Source organism: Pelophylax lessonae (assembly GCF_965119305.1).
Source record: "Pelophylax lessonae genome assembly, chromosome: 11".
Classification (NCBI taxonomy): domain Eukaryota; kingdom Metazoa; phylum Chordata; class Amphibia; order Anura; family Ranidae; genus Pelophylax; species Pelophylax lessonae.
This window is the reverse complement of record NC_138778.1, coordinates 18719151-18738382: the sequence shown is the minus strand read 5'-3', so window position 1 is coordinate 18738382 and position 19232 is coordinate 18719151. Positions and strand designations below refer to the sequence as shown.

The following is a 19232-nucleotide window of genomic DNA, read 5'->3' as shown; positions in this document are numbered from 1 at the left end:
TTTGAAGAAGGGAAGAAGAGGAACATGGAAAAGAAGGATGGAAAGGTGGAAAGCAGGGAAGAAGAGGAAACTTGGTAATAAGGAAGGAAAGGTGGGAAGCAGGGAAGAAGAGAATGGGAAAGAAGTAAGGAAGGTGGGACGCAGGGAAGTAGAGGAAAATGGGAAAGGAGGAAGGAAGATGGGAAACAGGGAAGATGAAGAAAAATGGAAAAGGAAGGAAGGAAAGGTGGGAAGGAAATAGAAGAAAGGCTAGAAGTTGACAAAGGTAAGAGGGAAAAAAATGAAGGAATGGGGAGAAGGAAATATGGGAGGGAAGGAGAGAAAAGGAAGGTAGGAATAAAAGGAAGGAAGGAAAAATGAAAGGAAGAAAAGGAAAGTGTAAAGGTAGGAAGGAACCTTTGAGGGAGGGAGGGAAGGTGGGAAGGAGAGAAGGAAAGTACAACTGGTAGGAAGTAAAGGAAGAAAGACTGGACGTAAGGAGAGGGATATAAAGAAAGAAGGTAGGTAGAAAGAAGGTGGTAAGGAAATAAAAGCCATGTTTTACTGCAACCGTAATGATGCCACTGCAAGGAGGGAAAGATGGGAGGGAGAGGAAAGAAGGAAGGAAATGAAGGAAAGAATGGGGAAAGTAAAGGTTGGAAGGAAAGGAGAAGAAGAAAGGCAGGCGCTAAAGGAGGGAAAAAAGAAAGGAAGAAGGAAAAGACAGAAAGGAAAAGAGGGAAGGAAGATGAGAGGCAGAGGTGGGAAGGAAGGGGAAAAAAGTATAGAAGGTAAAGAAGGATAGAAGGTGGGAGGGAAGTGAAGGAAGGAAAGAAGGGAGTAAAGAATAAGCAGAAAGATTAGAATAAAAGGAAAGGGTGCAGGTGAGGAAGAAATGGATGGAAGTGAAGAAAGTAAGATGGGGAAGGGAGGAATGTGGGAAAGAAAGTAGGATGGAAAGGAAGGGTGGGAGGGAGAGGAATGCGTCTTCCCACCTTTCTTCCTCTCAGAGAGGCAAAGTTTTTTATTTGAAGAGCTAAAACCACTGGCAGACTATTCAGAGAATTCCATTTCTTCTTTATTTTAGCTTTGCACAGTATATTACAGTATATTACGGAATGAAAGGCTCGGCTATCAATCCCTCCCCTTCCAGATCTCATGCAGTGGAAGACGTTTACCATCGGCAGGTCCGGTGGTCACATTGGCTTCCAAGTCCGGCCCATAGATGAAGGTTTTTGCTCGTATCTGGAAGCGGTAGGTCACTCCCTCAGCGAGGTCCTTCAGTTTCATCCACAGGGGGCTGTTCCCTTTCACATCCACGGTCACTATCTTACTGATTCCTGAGGGAGGGATATCAGAAATACAAACATTCACTCATCTCTATTTATTAATGAAGTTTAAAGCACAAAGATGACATCACAGAGTGTACGAGCCACCAGTCCAATCCCATCTTTAGTCAATAAAAGTCAGAAAAAGGAAAAGCGTTTTCTAATTGGCTGATAATGCAGTCCAGCCATGTCCTCTTTGCATCCCATATTGCAACACAGGTGCTATAATGACTTACCTAGAGATGGAGGAGGGTGGGGGGATGGGCATTCCCAGTTCTTACCTGGAGAAAAGTTGGTATTGGCGTGCTGAGTTAGTGATGGTTCACTATACAAAGCTATTTTTGCCTGGTGTGCACACACATTTTCTTGAAGAAATATTGATAGGTGGTCAGGATGGTAGCCCAATAAACCTAATGTTGATTGCGCTACCCATGTTGCATATCGGCCTGCACGCTGGAGTAAGATCAATAATCCTCTGCTCATTTTTCACAGTTAACTCTAAACTGATGACCTAGAAGAGGGCTTTTAAAGCGTAACCATAGAAAATATAGGGTACTGAAGCTTGAAGCCGTTTTACTGGCGCAGGCAATTTTAAGGCTTGATGTTTTCTGGTATCTATTTACTCAGTATACCCCCATCTTTTATATTTAACCCAAAAAATGTGGTAATTGATTTTGTTTGTGCCCTAAAAAGAACTTTATTGTTTTTTTTTGCTTTCCATAAACTAGGCATGCACCGATATCGGTATCCGTGTCGATACCAAGTATCGGTACTCGCCCCAAATGCTCCCGATACCAAAACAGATACGTTTGCGGGGTGATTTGCCTCAATGCAAAATGAATGGGCGCAAATCGCACTGCAAAGAATCACGTGCAATTTGAACAGGAATGCGGTGCAATTCCTGTCCAGATTGCATGCGATTTACCCCACCGCTCCTGTGTGTTTATAGAAAAGGATTAAAGCGCCATCTAGTGGGCAGTTTAAAAAATGTTAGAACTCGCAGTACACGGAGGTGCTCACTGGGCTGGAGGAGATGAAGAAGCGGTCCGCCCCCAAGCTGACATCACTTCCGCCCTATACCCACAGAGTCCCAGAACCTCTCCTCCAGCGGCCCTGATTTACTATCAACGGCAGACCGGGACACCCAAGTAGATAATTTTGCATGTGGCCAGATATGTACTGTTGTAAGATTTCTAACATTTTTTTTTAAACTGCCCACTAGATGGCGCTAGCAGTCGGGGAAATCAAATGCGATTCAGACAGGAATCGCACCACATTCCTGTTCAAATTGCATGTGACTTTTTGCAGTGCAATTTGTGGCAGATATTTTTGTATTGACGCAGTCGCACTGCAAAGTATCGTTACTCGGTGAGTATTTGACCGTGGGTATTGGTACTCATACTTGCTAATAAAATTACGGGTGTCGGTGCAACCCTACCCCAAACCCTTGCACTGCTATTTTGTGACATAAAAACATTGGAGCGCTCAGCATTTTACTCTCTAGGGCTTCTGCTTTCAGAAAATTTTACATTTTTTGAGGGTTAAATCCTCATACCTAAAGTGATTTTTTTAAATGTGTGCAAAAAAAAATAAATAAAAAAAAAATTGCAAACATGGCTCTGGCAGTGAAAGGGTTAAATGGTGCCACGGCTGGAAAAAATATTGCACTAGGCTCCGCCTCTAACTGAAATATCACTTCAGGGGTACTTAACCACTTCTGGACCGGAAGATTTTCCCCCTTAATGACCAGGCCATATTTTGCGATTCGGCACTGAGTTACTTTAATGGACAATTGCGCGCTCATACGATGCTGTACCCAAATTAAATTGATGCCCTTTTTTTCCCCCACAAATAGAGCTTTCTTTTGGTGGTATTTGGTCACCTGCGCGATTTTTTTATTTTTTTATTTTTTGCGCTTTAAACAAAAAAAGAGCAACAATTCTGAAAAAACCAAAAACAATATTTTTCACATTCTGCTATAGAACATCCCCCCCCCCCCCCCCCAAAAAAAAAAAAAATGTAAAAATCTAAATTTTTTAACATATTAGGCCAATTTGTTTTCCTGCTACATATTTTTGGTAAAAAAAAAAAATCGCAATAAGCGTATATTGATTGGTTTGCGCAAAAGTTATCGCGTCTACTAACTACGGGAAAGATTTGTCATTTTTATTGTTTTTCTTTTTTACTACTAATGGCGGCGATCTGCGATTTTTAGTTGGACTGCGACATTGCAGCGGACAGATCGGACCACTGACTGACATTTTTGACACTTTTGAGGGGACCAGTGACATTACTACAGTAATCAGTGCTAAAAAAATATGCACTGTTACTGTAATAATGACACTGGCAGGGAAGGGGTTAACACAGTGGGTGATCAAGGGGTTAAATGTGAGCCCAGGGGAAGTGATTCTAACTGTGGGGGGCGTGGCTTGTGAAATGATCATAGAGACCTGTGATCCTATATAGAAGGATCACAGGAGCTCTATGATCATTGCAAGGAGAAGAATGGTCAGCTGTGTTTACAACAGCCGACCGTCCTTCTCCCTCAGCGGGGAACGATCGCGGCACGCTCGTCCCCTAGCTGCAGGCGCGCGACTGACGTAGGTCTACGTCGTTTCGCGCAGGAGGGCTGCACTGCCGCAGTAAATCGGCGGCGGGCGGTAGGGAACCGGTTAAAGTGGTTGTAAACTCTCACATTAACCCAGTGAAGGGACTATCCTCAGGTGATACACAGAGATGAAACAAATCCTCCTACATACGTTGTACCTGTTTATCTGTAGTCTTCTTTTTTCTACAGCCATTTAGGTCTAGAATTTATACAGCTAGTCTGAGCTTTTAGACAGCAGGGGGCAGGGAGCTGAAATTGCACTCTTCTCTTCTCTACATCCATACAAAGTTTGTGTGAAAGTTCAGGAAAAAGGGGGCGGAGAGTTGAAATTTCATTCTGCAGAGCTCAGTGAGGACAGCTCTGAGAGCTAATTGGAGGGAAGAGACACACCCCCCTTCACACAGCAACAGAGCTGAGGCTGTCAATCAGCTGGAGGTCCCTCCCCTGTCACCATTTATCTCTTGGTGTCAGGAAAATTTCTCAGAATTGACTCATATTGACTGCAGAGGAAGGAGGCAGCAGACAGAAATGACACTTAGTGCTCTGGACTGAGAGAAGTACACACTATAGAGGGATATGCTTTATTCATATCTCATGTCTGAGGTTTACAACCACTTTAAATCTGTATGTCATTCCAATGGCTGAAAACCATCTGAGGATGAACATTTTGTCGGCTTTCTTGAAAAAGTGCTCCAACGTGAAAGATTTAATTAAAGCCTCGGCTGATTCAGCTATTTGGCACGGACATTCGTTCTGCTTTATTTGCCATAGAGCGAGCCCATAGAACTCCGGCATGGAAACCACCTCCTGGGGCTCCGGCTCGTCTTCTTCTGCCAAATACTACAAACTCAAGGAAGCTCTTCTGTGAATAGCCAAAGACCTGAAATCCGTCCATTTCCCCGATTTTTCAGTTGAGGCTCAAAAAAGGTGAACCGACAGGAATAAACTCCCCAAATCTCACCTTTTTGTGGTATCACCGGGCAACCGGCATTAAAGATAAAAAAAAAAAAGCTGACTTACCATCGACTGGGGTGCAGGGCTCGTAGACCAGCCGGTACCCTTCCAGAATTCCATTGGGGTACAAAGGGGCGTCCCAGGACACGTTCACAGAGGTCGTGGTCAGTTCGCTAAATCGAATGGAGGCAGGGGCGCTGGGAGCTGCGGGAAGTAAAAAAAAAATTTGATTATTTTGTATTTTAGGCAAAATTGGGGGGCGCTGAAGTGAGTGCAGGTAGACGGGAAGTGGCTGAAAGAGGCAGATGGAGATTTGCAGCACTGAAATGCAAGAAAATAAGAAAACATAAAAGCATTTTATGAAAAAAAATAAAAAAATAATGCAATTCTTTATTATACACGGTGCCACAGGTAAACGGCTGGATATATAGATGACATACAGCCAAGGGATTTGTTTCACCTCCTAAAGGATGTTTAATTCTGCCCATCCAGTTCTGAGATTTACACAGCTCAGCCACACAAGGGGGCCTGGGAAGCAAAGGGAAATGTATGACGCACAGGGAGGGTGGTCGATGTAGCGGAGGGGGGGGGTAGAGGATTGGGGCACAATTGCTGGAACCAATTCACGGTATAGCTCTCTCTCCGCCACAGCTGAGAGCCAATGGGAGGGAGAGGAGAAGAAGCCAGCTTTCAGCTACTGCAGAGAGAGCCTTACAGGGGATTGGTTCCAGTAATTGCCCTCCTGCTGATCACCCTCCCTGCCCACCTCCAATTCACCCTGCTGCCAGGGCCCTGTAGAGTGGGACCCATTGTACCCCCTTATCCACGGCGTCGGTCACTCAGCTCTCTCCTCCTATCAACATGGTTTTTGCTAAAACATGAGCACAGCAGCAAACTGACTGGCTCCCTATGCTGCTTCTTCCCCCACTATGAGCTCTGCTGTACTGCAAGAGACTGATACCAGGTCAGATTCCGGTTCTTACACGGCTTGCATTTATTACATTTTAATGATGTATTCATGATGAACACAGAGCTGCATTTATTTGTGTATTTTATATTTTGGGTTTTACCTTCTACTTTAATGTCGGTAGTCACCTTTAGAGCCCTTTCACACCAATTGCAGTACGCAAAATACACGTTTCCGTGCGCATTTCCTGCACCGTAGAGGAACGCGCTGCCCTGGTTAGACATGCACAGGTGCCCTTAATTGTTAATGGCACCCCAAATGCATCAAACGGGCATGCGTTTCAACCACCGTAGAGCATGGAGCTGCAGTACCATGTGGGTTTCTGTGGGACCTGTCGTACTTTTTTCATGTTTCCTCAAATTTGCCAGCCATCTGAAATAATTGGGCTCCCAAAAACACGATATGCGGAAACGTGCGGCTTGTGTGGTGAACTTGCCCTTAAAAGACAACGATCTTCTAAAGCCTTCGGGCCCATTTATTGCAGTTCATTATAATACAGGTGTTATAGCAGTATCATATGCACCTCTGGCGCACATGGGTTGCAGTGCTTTAGAACGCATGCATTGTGCTGAGAGCGTCTATTTTTTGTTCATTCTAGTGCATTAACGCAATGCATGGTAATGCGCAACATAATGTGTGTTAACTCAACGCACCAAAATTGCAAAGTGTAAATGGGCCCCTATATGGGGCGCCTTGCATCTTTTAGAAAAACCCCTCCTGTATCTGTCCTGACAGGGGCCATCTTCTAAAGTAGTGGTCTCCAAACTGCAGCACGGGGGCAGATGTGACTCTAGGCTTGCCTTTATCTGGCCCTTGAGGCACCATGCCACCATTGATGGGGCACTATTCCTCCAACTGACACCACTGACACCATTGATGGGGCACAATTCCACCAACTGGCACCATCGATGGGGCACTAAGCCACCAATTGGCACCATCGATGGGGCACTAAGCCACCAACTGGCACCATCGATGGGGCACTAAGCCACCAACTGGCACCATCGATGGGGCACTAAACCACCAACTGGCACCATTGATGGGGCACTATGCCAACTGGCGCCATTGATGGGGCACAATGCCATCCACTGACACCAATGATGGGGCCCTCTTTCTACCACTGACACCAGTGAGGGGGCACTATTCCTCCCACTGACACCATTGAGGGGGCACTATTAATTCCACTGACGCAATTGACGGGGCACTATTCCGCCCACTGATGCCATTGACGGGGCACTATTCTGCTCACTGATGGGGCACTATTCCGCCCACTGACGCCATTGACGGGCACTATTACGCCCGCTGATGCCATTGACAGGGCACTATTCCACCCACTGATGGGGCACTATTCCACCCGCTGACGCCATTGAGAGGGGAACTATTCTGCCCACTGATGGGGCACTATTCCGCCCGCTGACGCCATTGACGGGGCACTATTCTGCCCACTGATGCCATTGACAGGGCACTATTCTGCCCATTGATGGGGCACTATTCCGCCCGCTGACGCCATTGACGGGGCACTATTCCGCCCGCTGACGCCATTGACGGGGCACTATTCCGCCCGCTGACGCCATTGACGGGGCGCTATTCCGCCCACTGACGCACCAGCATTTCTCCCACTGACTTCATTGACGGGGCACTATGCCACCAACTAACGCCATCGATGGGGCAGTATTCCTTTGATTCAAACCAATGATGGGGCATTGTTTATGCTCACTGACGCCGGGGCATTTTCTGCTCCCACTGGTCACAATCTGCCCCCCCCAAAGTGTGAAGGACAGTAAACTGGTTTGAAGACCCATATTCTAAAGAAGACATGCAGTTATCTATAGCAGTGGTCCTCAACTCCGGTCCTCGGGGCCCACTAACAGGCCAGATTTTAAGTATTACTTTGGGGAGATGCAGACTAGAATACTGCAATCACTGAGCAGCAAATGAGATCACCTGTGATGTAATTTAGTTATCTTGCAAACCTGGCCTGTTAGTGGGCTCCGATGACCAGAGTTGAGGACCACTGATCTATAGGAGCCATTCACTGTTGAAATCTGGTGCTAAAATGGACCGGTTATATCAACTAGAGAAGTGTCAATGCTGGCAATGGCTTTGCTTTTGCTCTGGAGTTTATTTTCTGTACCATTTCTCCTTCTTTCTATTTTCAAGAGTGAGCTGATAATATACAGTACTTGTTGCTGTGGAAACAAGTACTTTATATTTCCCTTTGGAACATTTCTCGCACAGTAACATCTCAAGTATATGAAACTGTGACCATTATTCTCATAAGATCTTTACAAAGAAGTCACATTATAGAATGTACTGGGGTTTTTCACTTCTCTTTTTGTGTTTTCTATAGCTGCTCTGTTATTTTTTTTGTGGTTGGGTCATTGTAAGGACACCAACGGAGCGGATTGACAGCCCCACTCATGTCCCATCACACCTGTCGCGGCTTTCTGTAAATTCCTTCTCTGCGTCTCGTCTGGTAATCACTGCTGGGCAAACTGTGTAAGCGCTCAGAAATGTCACCGGACCAGTATATCCTCCGAGGATTGTATGTTCCAACAACTCTGGGAAAAACTGGATCACGCGGCCACGACTGTGGGGCGATTCTCACCACACATGTGGTTTTCATTCCAATGCTTCAAAAGGTTACAAAGTGTCAAAAACTGCAAATGGTATTGCCAAGCAGCCAGAAAAGAAATACATTTTGGGGGTGCATCACTAGCAGGAGGAAGGATGTCCTGATTCCCCTATAAAGATCTTTATATCACTAGAGTGGTCTCCAGTGGGAGGAAGGTGGTCCCGATTCCTCTATGTAGATCTTTATATTACTGGACGGATCCCCAGCAGGAGTAAGGAGCTCCCATTCTTCTATAAAGATCTTTATAACACAAGAGGGGTCACAAGGAGTAGGAAGGAGTTCCTGATTCCTCTATATAGATCTTTATATCAATCAAGGGGTCGCAAGGAGTAGGAAGGAGGTCTCAATTCCTCTATATAGATCTTCATATCACTAGAGGGATCACCAGCAGGAGGAAGGAGATCCCGATTCCTCTATATAGATCTTTATATCACTAGAGGGATCTCCAGGAGGCGGAAGGAGGTCCTGATTCTTCTATACTGTATACATCTTTATATTACCAGAGGGGTCAGAAGGAGTAGGAAGGAGATCCCGATTCTTCTATGTAGATATTTATATCACTAGAGGGATCACCAGGAGGAGGAAGGAGGTCCAGATTCCTCTATATAGATCTTTATATCAATCAAGGGGTCAAAAGGAGTAGGAAAGAGGTCTCAATTCCTCTATATAGATCTTCATATCACTAGAGGGATCACCAGGAGGAGGAAGGAGGTCTCGATTACTCTATATATCACTAGAGGGGTCACCAGCGGAGGTAGGAGGTCCCGATTCCTCTATATAGATCTTTATATCACTAAAGGGGTCACTAGGAGTACGAAGGAGGTCCTGATTCCCCTATAAAGATCTTTATATCACTAGAGTGGTCTCCAGTGGGAGGAAGGTGGTCCCGATTCCTCTATGTAGATCTTTATATTACTGGACAGATCCCCAGCAGGAGTAAGGAGCTCCTATTCTTCTATAAAGACCTTTATAACACAAGAGGGGTCACAAGGAGTAGGAAGGAGGTCCTGATTCCTCTATATAGATCTTTATATCATTAGAGGGGGTCACCAGCGGGAGGTAGGAGATCCCGATTCCTCTATGTAGATATGTATATCACTAGAGGGATCACCAGGAGGAGGAAGGAGGTCCAGATTCCTCTATATAGATCTTTATATCAATCAAGGGGTCAAAAGGAGTAGGAAGGAGGTCTCAATTCCTCTATATAGATCTTGATATCACTAGAGGGATCACCAGGAGGAGGAAGGAGGTCCAGATTCCTCTATATAGATCTTTATATCAATCAAGGGGTCAAAAGGAGTAGGAAGGAGGTCTCAATTCCTCTATATAGATCTTGATATCACTAGAGGGATCACCAGGAGGAGGAAGGAGGTCTAGATTACTCTATATATCACTAGAGGGGTCACCAGCGGAGGTAGGAGGTCCTGATTCCTCTATATAGATCTTTATATCACTAAAGGGGTCACTAGGAGTACAAAGGAGGTCCCGGTTCCTCTATATAGATCTTTTATATCACCAGAGGGATCACCAGGAGGAGGAAGGAGGTCCCGATTCCTCTATATATATCTTTTATATCACTAGAAGGATCTCCAGGAGGAGGAAGGAGGTCTCGATTACGCTATATAGAGCTTTATATCACTAGAGGGGTCATCAGCGGGAGGTAGGTGGTCCCAATTTCTCTATATAGATCTTTATATTACTACAGGGGTCACTGGCGGGAGGTAGGAGGTCCCGATTCCTCTATATAGATCTTCATATTCATTAGAGGGGTCACCAGCAGGAGGAAGGAAGTCCTGATTTTCTCTATATAGATCTTTAGTTAGACCTCATTTAGAATATTCTTTCCAGTTCTTGAAAACCTTGCTTGCAATAAGACAGAACAAGTCTAGAGACTTGCCTAAATCCAGGTAATACCTAAATCCATGGCTGTGCAGTCCTTCACCCCGCTGATTCTGTTATTGATACTTGACCCCCACTTTATCCAACTGGTCATCTGACCAATCTTATTGCCCCTCTTGCAGATGTCATCACATACAAGACATTGCACATAACAATATAGGCGTTTCTGCCCACATTCTGGTGCCGTAGAGTGGGGAAACAGTCCACCGGCTGCCACTGGACTATGGACTAAACTCGCATGGGTGTCCAAACTACGGCCCTCCAGCTGTTCAGGAACTAAAATTCCCATGAGGCATTGTAAATCTCTGACATTCACAGACATAACTAGGCATGATGGGAATTGTAGTTCCTGAACAGCTGGAGTGCCATAGTTTGGACATAGCTGGTCACTGCCAAGGTAAGTATCCCTTTGTATTGGATCATCTCCTAGTGGGCACTTGTTAGAATTCGATCAGTGGCTACATGAAATGCAGACCGAAAATACACAAAGCCCAGCCGCAGCCCGCCATTTTGTCTGAGAAACCTCCACGCTGCGGCTGGTGCCTTGGCAACAGGGGCCCCTGGACCAGTTGATGCTCTGACAAGTCATGAACCGAATGCGAAACCTTCCGTTGTGCAGCCATCAAGATAAACAACTCTAAATGGGATAAACGAGCGGGTGTCAGAGTGGATGAGGCTCAGAGACTTTTCCTCTTAGCGGCGAGCGGTTTGCGGAAATGTGACTAATGTGACATGGCAATCTCGGGGCAGGGTGATGACTGCAACATTTTGCTTGGGGGGGAGCTCAGAGACATGGCTGGGATTACGCAACACTCACAAGAATTCAACCCTTTCCATAGAGGACGGTGTACTGAAGCTGGAAGGATCAGTAAGGAAGGCTAGAATGGTGAAAGAGTCAATTTTATCTCAACTATTCATGAAAATGCAAACTGCCTTCTAGCAAGGCAACATATCCTCCACACTCTTTTTGTTTCTTGTTTTCTTTCCTTTCCTTTTCTCTTTCTTTCTCTCCTTAGATTATAGATATGACAAGTGCAATTATTGTAAATGACGCGTCTTCAAGTTACAGACACACTCACAAAGTGTTGACTTTCTGTTAACCACTTAAGCCCCGGAAGATTTTACCCCCTTCCTGACCAGGCCCTATTTTGCGATTGGGCACTGCGTGACTTTAACGGACAATTGCGCGGTCGTGCGACGCTGTAACCAAATGAAATTGACGTCCTTTTTTCCCCCCACAAACAGAGCTTTCTTTTAGTGGTAATTGATCACCTGTGCGATTTTTACTTTTTGCACTATAAACAAAAAAAGAGCGACAATTTTGAAAAAATAACAATATTTTTCACATTTTTTTATATGAAATTCCCCCCAAAAAAATGTAAAAATCAAAATTTTTTTAACGTTTTAAGCCAATTTGTTTTCTGCTACATAGGTTTGGTAAAAAAAAAATCGCAATAAGCGCATTTTGATTGGTTTGCGCAAAAGTTATTGCGTTTACTAACTACGGGAAAGATTTCTGTCATTTTTGGTGTTTTTTTTTTTTTAACGAGTAATGGCGGCGATCTGCGATTTTTTTTTTCTTTTTTTTTTGCGGGACTGCGACATTGTGGCGGACAGCTCGGACCCTTGACTGACATTTTTGACACTTTTGGGGGTACCAGTGACATTACTACAGTAATCAGTGCTTTACAATACATATGCACTGTTACTGTAAAAATGACACTGGCAGGGAAGGGGATAACTTTATTGGTGATGCAGGGGTTAAGTGTGTCCCTAGGGGCATGCTTCTAACTGTAAAGGGGTGTGGCTAGTGATGTAAGCACAGAGACATGCGATCCTACATAGCAGGATCGTATGATCTCTGTTCTTACATCAGGGAGAATGACAGGCGGCTTTGTTTACATTAGCCGCCTGCCTTTCTCCCTCTCCACGGGGAGACCGCGAGTGGCCGGCGGACATCAGGTCCGCCGGTCGTCTGGCGGTCACACGCGCGGACTTCTTAGGGAACGAGAGGGCGCGCTCGCCCCCTAGAGGCTCACAGGCTAGCGACGTAGTCCTACGTCACTTTGCCTGTACGGGGCTGACCGCCGCAGTAAATAGTCGTGCGGCGGTCGGCAAGCGGTTAATTCAAATCTTTACTAGTGTCCCAGGTGCTGTCCTTTTCCTTAGATATACCATACATATCAATATAATCATCTTATTATAAATATCCCTATCATAGGTGTGCACAGCCTATTGCATTAGGGCAGGGGTCTTCAAACTGTGGCCCTGCAGTTCTTCAGGAACTACAATTCCCATCATGCCTAGTCATGTCTGTGAATTTCAGAGTTTTACAATGCCTCATGGAATGTGTAGTTCCGCAACAGCTGGAGGGCCGTAGTTTGAGGATCCCTGCATTAGGGTGTGCACCCCAAAGCTTAAACACACACGCCTTTCTCTGCAGCCTCATCTGCATGGGGCAGTAAATTAATGAAGGAAGTGCTCTGTGCTCAGTGGCTTCCTGTTCATTCACAAACTGAAGCATAGTAAACACAGTTTATTATACTTCAGTTATAATTGAACACTGTATGTTCACCGTGTTCATTTAGAAAAAGAAGGAGCCAGTAAATGACATGTTGATAAGTCCCTTCCACCACTCTCCAACCTGGAACATCACCTGCAGCAGCCGGGGAAAGAGGAGAGGAAAGGAGGGAGCCAGTAGCACTGCAGTGGAGGAGGGGGGGTGGTGGTGCCCAACAAGGGGGGAAGCCTGGACAGTAGGGGGAATTGGCACTGCGTAGAGTGATTAGGGTGTGCTCAAGCACACCTAACACACCCCCTGCACATGCCTATGATCCCTATCAGTGTGTATTAATAGTTTTAAAACATCTACATGCATTCATACACAGCCTATACACTATATTGTCAAAAGTATTGGGACAAAAAAAAAAAAAAAAAAGGAGCCAGGCTCTGAGGAAGTGTAGTATTGCTGACAAACTCAAAACCAGTGAGATCGATACAAGCAAACGACAATGTGGGATGAAGCGCTGTACCAGAGCAAAATTAAACACCAGTTTCTTAAAAAATGAGACATTAACAGTTTATTGAGCATACCACACAAAGTACAAACCAATTGTGCACATCAACACTGGGCCAGTAGATCAATTACCTGGGGGAGGTAGCTGCATGTATAACAGGAAAACTTAAGGACTCCTGGGGTGACCAATCAGCTGAATGGGACAAGAGGAGATACTGAAGTCGCATGTGTCTCACATCTCACATGCCAGTGAAGGATCCTGTGCTGGAGTGAGTCCTGTAGGCGCCAGCTGCGGCCGCCCGGGTTACCCGGATGGACGGACCACTAGAGTGCAAGGAGAGTGCAGTGTAAGCCACGATGGGAGCCACGCAAGTCGCCCGGAAATCATTAGTGCTGGGCGTACCATCGGAAGGAAGTGTCCGATGGGATATATCGTGATTCGTGTAATGACGTTGCACTGTGAGATTCCTTATGAGCCAATTTAAATCTTTAAAGAGGTTGAACTTATTGGCCTTAGTGTGGGGTGCAAAGCTGAGGCCCTTGGTTAGAAGGGAATGTTCAGCCTCACTCAGGGCATGGGAGGAGAGATTGTAAAATTTTAATGGTGCTCAAGTTTAATCTCTTATCTCTAACTCGTCTTACTTGTTGTTCTTGTTCCCTTTCTCTTAGCCATTTTCTTCCAGCGTCCCTTGGCGACTAATTCCTTGATTCGCACCTTAATTCAGGGGGTGCGTCATATAGCTCCCCCAAGGAAGGCTCCTTTGCCTCCATGGGACCTGAATTTGGTTTTGTCCATTTTGCAACGGCCTCCCTTTTAGAACATCAGAGAAATACCTCTGCCTGTGTTGTCCCAGAAAGTTGCCTTTCTGGTGGCTGTCACCTCTGCTCGCAGAGTGTCTGAGTTGGCGGCTCTGTCTTGCCGCTCGTCTTATCTGGTTGTTCATAGGGATAAATTTTATTTTTCCTTCTAGCAGGTAGGTGTGGGATGGTCCTAAAAAAGGATCATTGCCAACAGATTCAGTGGAGCTGGACAGGTTGACACTGGACTGAGAGGCTGGAACATGGGGGGACACATTGGAACCAGAGTCCTCGAAACAAGTCACCTGCCAGAGAACTGAATCTGTTGGATAAGGGAATGGAAAAACAAAGATCGTCTGAATGAGACAGAGGGCAACTACCAATACTGACGGGGCTGATGCCTTGGTTATTGGGGACCGTAAACGGTCCCTCAAGGGGGTCCCTGCACAGAGGCGGGGTATTGATGAGCACAGGAGTAGAATAGAAGGTAGCTCAGCTGGGGAGCCAGATTGACCGCCTCCAGTGCAGAGGTTATTACCTTACCTAGATGGACTTTAACCACTTAAGCCCCGGAGGATTTTCCTGCTAAAAGACCAGGGGGTATTTTGCGATTCGGCACTGCGTGACTTTAACGGACAATTGCGCGGTCGTGCGACGCTGTACCTAAACGAATTTGACGTCCTTTTTTTCCCACAAACAGAGCTTTCTTTTGGTGGTATTTGATCACCTGTGCGATTTTTTGATCACGCGCTATAAACAAAAAAAGAGCGACAATTTTGCAAAAATAACAATATTTTTCACATTTTTTTATATGAAATTCCCCCCAAAAAAAAGTAAAAATCAAAATTTTTTAACATTTTTGGCCAATTTGTTTTATCCCACCTATGTTTGGTAAAAAAAATTGCAAAAAGCGTATTTTGATTGGTTTGCGCAAAAGTTATCGCGTTTACTAACAAAGGGAAAGATTTTTGTCATTTTTGTTGTTTTTTTTTTAACGCGTAATGGCGGCGATCTGCGATGTTTTTTTTTTGCGGTACTGCGACATTGCGGCGGACAGATCGGACCCTTGACTGACATTTTTGACACTTTTGGGGTTACCAGTGACATTTCTACAGTAATCAGTGCTATATATATGCACTGTTACTGTAAAAATACACTGGCAGTGAAGGGGTTAACTTTATTTGGGAGGGAGGGGCTGTATGTGTCCCTAGGGGCGTGATTCTTACTGTGATTGGCTGTGGCTCTAGCTGTAAGGACACTGATCAACGGATCTACATACTAGATCCGTGTAATCAGTGTCTTTACAGCGAGGAGAATGACAGGCAGCTTGTTTACACAAGCTGCCTGAAATTCTCCCTCTTCCCCCGACGATCGCCGAGTGGCCGGCGGACATCGGGTCCGCTGGTCACACGCGTGGGGGGGTGCGTGACCGCGCGGGAGCGCGCCTCCGCGGGCGCGCGCTCGCTCCCCAGACCCTCCCAGGCTAGTGACGTTAATTAACGTCACTCTGCCTGGCAGGGGCTGACCGCCGCAGTAAATCTACTTGCGGCGGTCGGCAAGCAGTTAACGGTGGGTGACCAAGTGGGCTTCTTGGTGGAAAATGAGTGTAGATTTAGGTTTTCTAGTGTCATTAATATTTGTATAGTTCTTATTTTTGTTTCTGGATTTGTTTTTATTCCCTTTGTGCTGGTTGTGATTAGTTTGGTTATTGGGGACCTTACTGTTATTAGGAGGAGGAATGAGCGGAGGGAAAGGAGTGTGGGACTGACGCTTCCAATTAAAGACCTTTCCCTCTTTGTAGTCTTTCAGGTCACGTTTGATTTGGATAATTTCTTGTGCACTAAGCGATCCTCAAATTTTGCCAGGTTCTGTGCGACGAGGACCTCCGCCATTTGGTGAACAGGCAAGAAGTGGAGAAAAGATGGACATCAATCAAGAGCAGGGGTCTCCAAACTATGGCCCTCCAGTTGTTCAGGAACTACAATTCCCATCATGCCTTGTCATGTCTGTGAATGTCAGAGTTTTACAATGCCTCATGGTATGTAGAGTTCCGCAACAGCTGGAGGGCCGTAGTTTGGAGATCCCTGGTCTAGAGGAAGGTGACCATCTCCTTCGCTTTCTCCAATTTCTGGTCTCTCTGTTGAATAATCAATTGAATCCATTTGTTAGTGCAAAATTCAGAGAATAAAAGTTAGTACTTCCTTAGGTCGCCCTCTAGGAAACTGCATTATTTTTTTAATCCTAAGTCCTCTAGGGGTAATTTCCAATTCCAAATATTTTTCAAGGAAGGATTTGTCCCACCGTTGCGTACATTCGAACTGCAGGACTCATTGTATTACATGACACTATGAGTGTCCAACTCCTCATTCAGACCTTGGGGAGACAAAGTATTACGCTTATATATCCAAAAAGTTTTTCTTTTGCAGAGCATAGAGAACATTTCACCGTCTGTCAGAGACCCCTTGGGTATATATTCAATGGCTAGATTGGCTAAATCCCATGATGGGTGGCAAAATGATGCAGAACACTGTAAATCTTTCCCTTTCTTGATAGCCTGCTGGAGGTCATTTTGTAGGGCTCTGGCAGTGCTCATTCTGTTCCTCCTTGCACAAAGGAGCAGATACCGGTCCTGCTGATGGGTTAAGGACCTTCTGCGGCCCTGTCCAGCTCTCCTAGAGTAACTCCCTGTCTCCAGGAATCTCCTCCATGCTCTTGAGACTGTGCTGGGAGACACAGCAAACCTTCTGGCAATGGCACGTATTGATGTGCCATCCTGGAGGAGTTGGACTGCCTGTGCAACCTCTATAGGGTCCAGGTATCTCCTCATGCTACCAGTAGTGACACTGACCCCAGCCAAATGCAAAACTAGTAACAAACAGTCAGAAAAGATGAGTAGAGAAAAATAAGTCAGTGGCCTCCACCTGTTAAAACCATTCCTGTTTTGGATCTCATCTCATAGTTGACCATCTAGTGCACCTATTGTTAATAGAGATGTATAGAACTGTTCGCCGGCGAACAGTTCCCGGCGAACTTAGCATGTTCGCGTTCGCCGCTGCCGGCGAACATATGCGATGTTCGGTCCGCCCCCCATAAGACATCATTGAGGCAAACTTTGACCCTGAACTTTACAGTCAGCAGACACATTTCCAGCCAATCAGCATACCTCCCTCCCACACCCTCCCACCTCCTATAAATAAGCAAGGGCAGCATCCATCTTAGATCATTCTGAAGCAGTGTGTGTAGTGAGAGTAGGGAGAGAGCTGCTGCTGCTGCTGTTAAGCTAGGGACAGTTAGTCAGTGTTCCTGGTCTTGCAGTGTTCTTGGTCCACTACTGCTGTAATATCAGCACCCCAAAAAGCCCTTCTAAGGGCTGGTATTTGTGTTTTTTTTTTTTTTTATATATATATATATATATATATATATATATACCTAGCGTCCCCAAAAGCCCTTTTAAGGGCTGGTAATTGAGTTGTTTCTTCTTATATATATATATATCTATATCTATCTAGTGTCCCCAAAAGCCCTTTTAAGGGCTGGTAATTGAGGATTTTTTTTATTTATATATATACATATATATATATATATATATATATATATATATATAGTGTCCCCAAAAGCCCTTTTAAGGGCTGGTAAGGTAATAGAGTTTTTTCTTTATATATATATCTATATATATCTATTGTACACTGCAGTTGCCTGCCCGCTGTGTGTGAGAGGCCACAGACCTACCACAGACTGTACTGTGTGCACACCACACTCATTTCGGGTGGCACAGGCACAGTACCTTGCATTTTAAAAAATATTTTTTTTTTCCTCTGTCATAATTGCAGTGAGTGCTGTGTCAGGTCCACAGAGTGCACTGTACCCACTGCAGTGCACTGCCCACCACTGATATATATACGGTGGCACAGCATCTTGTTGCAATAAATTGAAGAAAAAAAAATATTTTTTATTATTGCAGTTGCCTGGGCTGCCAGTTACTGTCAGGTCCACAGAGTGTACTGTGCCCACTGCAGTGCCACTGTGTGCCCACCCACCACTGATATATAAGGTGGCACAGCAGCTTGCAAAGTAAAAAAATATATATATATTTTTTAATTGCAGTTGCCTGGGTGCCAGTGACTGCTGTCAGGTCCACAGAGAGTGTACTGTGCCATTGCCCACCCACCACTGATATATAAGGTGGCACAGCAGCTTGCAAAGTAAAATAAAATATATATTTTTTAAAATTGCAGTTGCCTGGGTGCCAGTGACTGCTGTCAGGTCCACAGAGAGTGTACTGTGCCACTGCCCACCCACCACTGATATATATGCCTGCAAGAGAAAAAGCCAGCCGCAGAGAAGCCATATTCCTGAAAATATAATAAAAATGCTGTTTTTTAGGGGTTCTGGACATGCTACAGAGCTGAAACTTGACAGGTACACTTTTTAGACCCCCCAGACACTGAATACAAAAAATGACATGCCTGCCTAAAAAAATGCCCGCTAAATGCCTGCAAGAAAAAAAGCCAGCCGCAGAGAAGCCATATTCCTGAAAATATAAGAAAAATGCTGTTTTTTAGGGGTTCTGGACATGCTACAGAGCTGAAACTTGACAGGTACACTTTTTAGACCCCCCAGACACTGAATACAAAAAATGACATGCCTGCCTAAAAAAATGCCCGCTAAATGCCTGCAAGAAAAAAAGCCAGCCGCAGAGAAGCCATATTCCTGAAAATATAAGAAAAATGCTGTTTTTTAGGGGTTCTGGACATGCTACAGAGCTGAAACTTGACAGGTACACTTTTTAGACCCCCCAGACACTGAATACAAAAAATGACATGCCTGCCTAAAAAAATGCCCGCTAAATGCCTGCAAGAAAAAAAGCCAGCCGCAGAGAAGCCGTATTCCTGAAAATATAAGAAAAATGCTGTTTTTTAGGGGTTCTGGACATGCTACAGAGCTGAAACTTGACAGGTACACTTTTTAGACCCCCCAGACACTAAATACAAAAAATTACATGCCTGCCTAAAAAAATGCCCGATAAATGCCTGCAAGAGAAAAAGCCAGCC

General features: G+C 45.1%; 1 protein-coding gene across 3 annotated transcripts in view; it reads right to left on the bottom strand.

Moving 5' to 3' along the window:
• Positions 1 to 19232, bottom strand: part of SDK2 (sidekick cell adhesion molecule 2) — a 913491-nt gene that overhangs the window by 38488 nt on the left and 855771 nt on the right. For all 3 annotated transcript variants that reach the window (XM_082271790.1, XM_082271792.1, XM_082271791.1), the window contains 2 exons: positions 4936 to 5073; positions 1158 to 1319 (listed from right to left, as the gene is read on the bottom strand). In XM_082271790.1, the coding sequence (XP_082127916.1) occupies positions 1158 to 1319; positions 4936 to 5073 (300 nt within the window). The remainder of the gene's footprint in view (positions 1 to 1157; positions 1320 to 4935; positions 5074 to 19232) is intronic.